Source organism: Acyrthosiphon pisum, chromosome A2 (genome assembly GCF_005508785.2).
Source record: "Acyrthosiphon pisum isolate AL4f chromosome A2, pea_aphid_22Mar2018_4r6ur, whole genome shotgun sequence".
Classification (NCBI taxonomy): domain Eukaryota; kingdom Metazoa; phylum Arthropoda; class Insecta; order Hemiptera; family Aphididae; genus Acyrthosiphon; species Acyrthosiphon pisum.
Window position 1 is genome coordinate 71,358,889 of NC_042495.1, and position 3,943 is coordinate 71,362,831.

The 3,943-nt window shown below is 26.3% G+C and overlaps 2 protein-coding genes across 3 annotated transcripts in view; one reads left to right on the forward strand and one right to left on the reverse strand.

The window, feature by feature from the left end:
• LOC100572769 (tubulin glycylase 3A-like) overlaps positions 1-3,943 on the reverse strand; it is a 110,393-nt gene that overhangs the window by 11,021 nt on the left and 95,429 nt on the right. The gene's annotated exons all lie outside the window — the stretch shown is intronic.
• LOC100167777 (cytochrome P450 4C1) overlaps positions 998-3,943 on the forward strand; it is a 23,655-nt gene continuing 20,709 nt past the window's right edge. Inside the window, exons 1-2 of one of the 2 annotated variants that reach the window (XM_029489497.1) lie at positions 998-1,380; positions 3,321-3,553. In XM_029489497.1, coding sequence (XP_029345357.1) covers positions 3,357-3,553 — 197 coding nt within the window. In that variant the 5' untranslated portion in view covers positions 998-1,380; positions 3,321-3,356. Of the gene's footprint in view, positions 1,381-1,672; positions 1,927-3,320; positions 3,554-3,943 lie in introns of those variants that run through there. The other variant, XM_008185281.2, reaches the window with a different exon arrangement.

Below are 3,943 nucleotides of genomic sequence, written 5' to 3' on the forward strand. Positions count from 1 at the left end.
ATGCACCTGTAAGTCGGAGACAACAAATGCGGGTGTGGCGTCCTCTTAATATATTTTTATTTTAAATAATTTTATTTAATGGAAGAAAATTGTTGTTATTATTCCAAAATGATTAATTGAAAATGATAGATGAATAAATGTTTATACACTATACGAAAAATTTGTTTAAAAAAATGTATAATAATAATGTAATAAAAAACATTCGTTTATCATTTAGCTATTTTCAACTATTATAATATTATTATTTTATATTATGTATTATATATTATACATTTATATTATTATTAATTATTACTAATAATATATTGTAGTATTAATCTCCTAGAATTATCTAGCACTAGATGGCTAGGATAATGATAATTGGCAATATTCAAAATTTATATATTAATTTATCATTTTCTATATTCAATGAAAATTTCAAAATATTAAGACTAAATTTAAATTATTTAGGTATAGGTATTTCTTATTTGACATTTACGAATTTTCTTATTTTATTTCTTAAAATTCTAATAATTATCTCAGATAACTTGTTCTTACAACAGTTTAAAAATATCGGATATTTGTATGCACAATTTTTTTATAAGCATTTAAAATTCAAATTTTGACAAAAACTGTCAAAATAACTATTCTTACACTTGTTCTGTGGTTAAAAATTTATAAAATTTTAAAACTAATAGCTACCACTAGTGTATTATAATTAGGCCATCTTCAATAAACCTTTGATCCTCATTGTTAATGTAATCATAATGATTGCATGCGATTTACATTTATGAGAACAAAATACGTATAGTTTTAATGAAACATTGTACATATTGATTTCTATTGTATTTTAATATATTTTACTATTAGGACTTAGACGTGTACAAACGTCAAACATACATACTCGTATACAAAACTTTTAAGATGAATTCTATAAAATACTTAATCAGAGTATCATATATTAAAATTAATTTTCTTCAATAAAATATATATTATATACTATGTACAATTTATCCCGTATAAATCCATCATATCTTTAACCAAACTTATTTCCAATATTTATTATTAGGTATGCATCGTGAATGTCGTTGGCTTCATTTAATATTCAATCTAGTTTATGATTGTAATTTATATTCAATTTTTACTTCAAAATTATTCTCAAATTTATTTATTCAGTTTCAGTTCATACTCTCGAGTGCTCTAGGTGTCCTTAAATTAACAAACAGATAAAACAATAAACAATTAATTTGTTCAGTGCGAATTCAATGAGAAGACATTATTCATTATTGCTTATATTTTCAGCGGCAGAAAAATAGATAGGTAAAAACTTTTTCGTCAAGTACCTACAGGTATACGAAAAACATAGGTACGAGTATTATACAGCTCATCAAACATTTTAAGGTATGTAAACATAATATAATAAATATTAACAGATTGCCTACCCGCTCTTTAAGTAAAAAATTATAATTCACGATTTAAACGACCTACACATTTAATGGACAATGGTGATTCATCATTCATAACCGTTACCTATGGTATTTATAGTTTAACTATAATATACCTATACATTACACTTATAGTATGTACCTACATTGTACACATTACACATAACAAGACTTGTGTGTCATCATTACACTTATTCTGTATGTTACCACAAAGTCCCACTAACTATTTTTGTTTACTTCACTAAAATGTATAATAATAATATTCCGGCCCGCAATAAATACGAGTTATAATGCAGTATCTTCGCTAGCTCCGAGGATTTATGGTACCAAGTCATCAGTAAAGTAAAATGTATTATTTTTATACATGTTCAATTGTGTTCGGTACGACTCAGTGTGTTATAAAATTAAACATCAAAATATTTTAGCATTCGCTCGTATCTGTTATTGACAACTGACAAGCCGTATCAGAGATAGACAACGTTTTATAGTTAAATAAGGACACGTAAGTTAAATGTAACACAATTATAAACAGATGTGTGCAGAAGTAAGATAGTATAAAAGGAGGAATAAAATATGAAGTAATTATCTATATACCTACGTTATATTATTTTCGTTGTAAGGTTGACTTACTATTATAGCTAAATGATTTCGTCTTAGATTTTTTTTTAGAATCTAGAAATTAAAATTATTCCCAAGATACTTATTTTAAAAAAAAACCCGCCTAAATTGGTAACACTCTGATGTGCATTAACTGACTAGAGAGTCACTTTTAATATTTTTAAACTGATATTATAATTTATAACAACGTGTTAGGAGCTTTGTATTACATTTTCAAGCTTTTTAACCCCACGAATAAAATTATATTGACATTTATAGAAAAATATAATAAAAAGTGGGTGTCGCTCTTATGTACAGTAGGTTACAAGTGGGTCACTGTAATGGATGGTGTTAAATTTGAATTCAATGATATAATAATATCATTGTTTACGAAAAACGATTCTGAGGGGAGACGGTTTGTCAGCCTAGGATATTTTATATTATATTTATATTGTTATTATTAATAATATACGGTAGCCGGTAAGTTGAATGTATATTATTTCAATATTTGTATAATTGTATATAATAATATACTTGAGAAGTTTCAAGTACCCAAAAAAAATATTTTTTAATAGCAACAAAAGAACAAAAGAACTAAAATCGTTATTCTTGGTTATTTAATATTTCATTTCGTCCAAAATTGAACTTAAAATAACAATAAAAAACTGTGTTTATATATTTTTTAGATTTTTTGGTTACAGGATTAACTACTTACTTGGAACCTTGTTATACATTTTTAATCCTCAGCTACAAAAGTTGAACATTTTATTTATTTTTAACTACTTAATAATTGGCACATTTTAAATTTAATAAATTTCGTCAACATTTGAACATTAAATGATCATAAAAAAAAACCAGCCTATGTATTTTTAATATTTTTCAACTACTGTTGTAACAATATATTAGGAGCCTAGTATTAAATTTTCAAACTTTTTGAGATTTATAATTTTTTGAAAACTACTGACAATTTTAACCATCCTTTATTTTTACTTCTCAATGCACCAACTAAATTCACTTTCCCACTGGAAAAGACACTGAAGTTGAAAATCGAAGCATTATTTTGATTACTTATCTTGTACACAGACAAAAAACAATCTTAAAAATTTAAAAAGAAAACACATCATTGTAAAATCAATGCATTTATCGGAGCGCTCAGAATCTAAAACAGAAATTTTTCAATTATATCTATAAAAAAATGTAAATAACAATTTCAGCAGAGTACATAATACGAGAATACAGGCACGTAGCTAGGAGTACACAATTAGACTAATATATTATTTTATAAAAATACGTTTACAGATAACTATATAATTCATTTCAACTGATCGTGAAAATATGTGGCTTCCGATTTTCACGACGTTCTTGGCCGTTTTGGTGATTGCTTCAATAGTATTAAGCATTAAAGGCAGAAATAGAAGGATGTTAGCTAACCGAATACCAGGCCCAGAAGGAACATTTATAGTGGGCATGTTACCGTTGGCCATACAAGGAGCTGAACAAAAAATCAAAGGTGCACAAGACGTATACCGAACGTGAGTTTCGTACTGTTATTGTAAAATAACTTATAAAATAGTAAACTTTACACTTCTGTAATATTTTTAATTTAAAAATTATTCTAAACGGTCTATTCAAATATTATTTTTGAGCAAATTTTAAATTTGAAAAACAAATCTCGTTGTATTCAAATTTATTGGGCTACCAGGTAGCTTAATTTAAAAAATAAAAATATATTTATCAATAACTTTTGGAAGATTGTAGAATATTCTCTAGCAATGCTTGCAGGAACTAATGTAGCAATAGAGAGAATATTTTCTATCACAGATGTATTATGGACGGACGAAAAAAATCGCTTTCTTGAGGTGCATTTACCTGGCACCCCCACTTCCGAATTTTGAATTCAAACCAAGGGCTTTCGTTTGTGC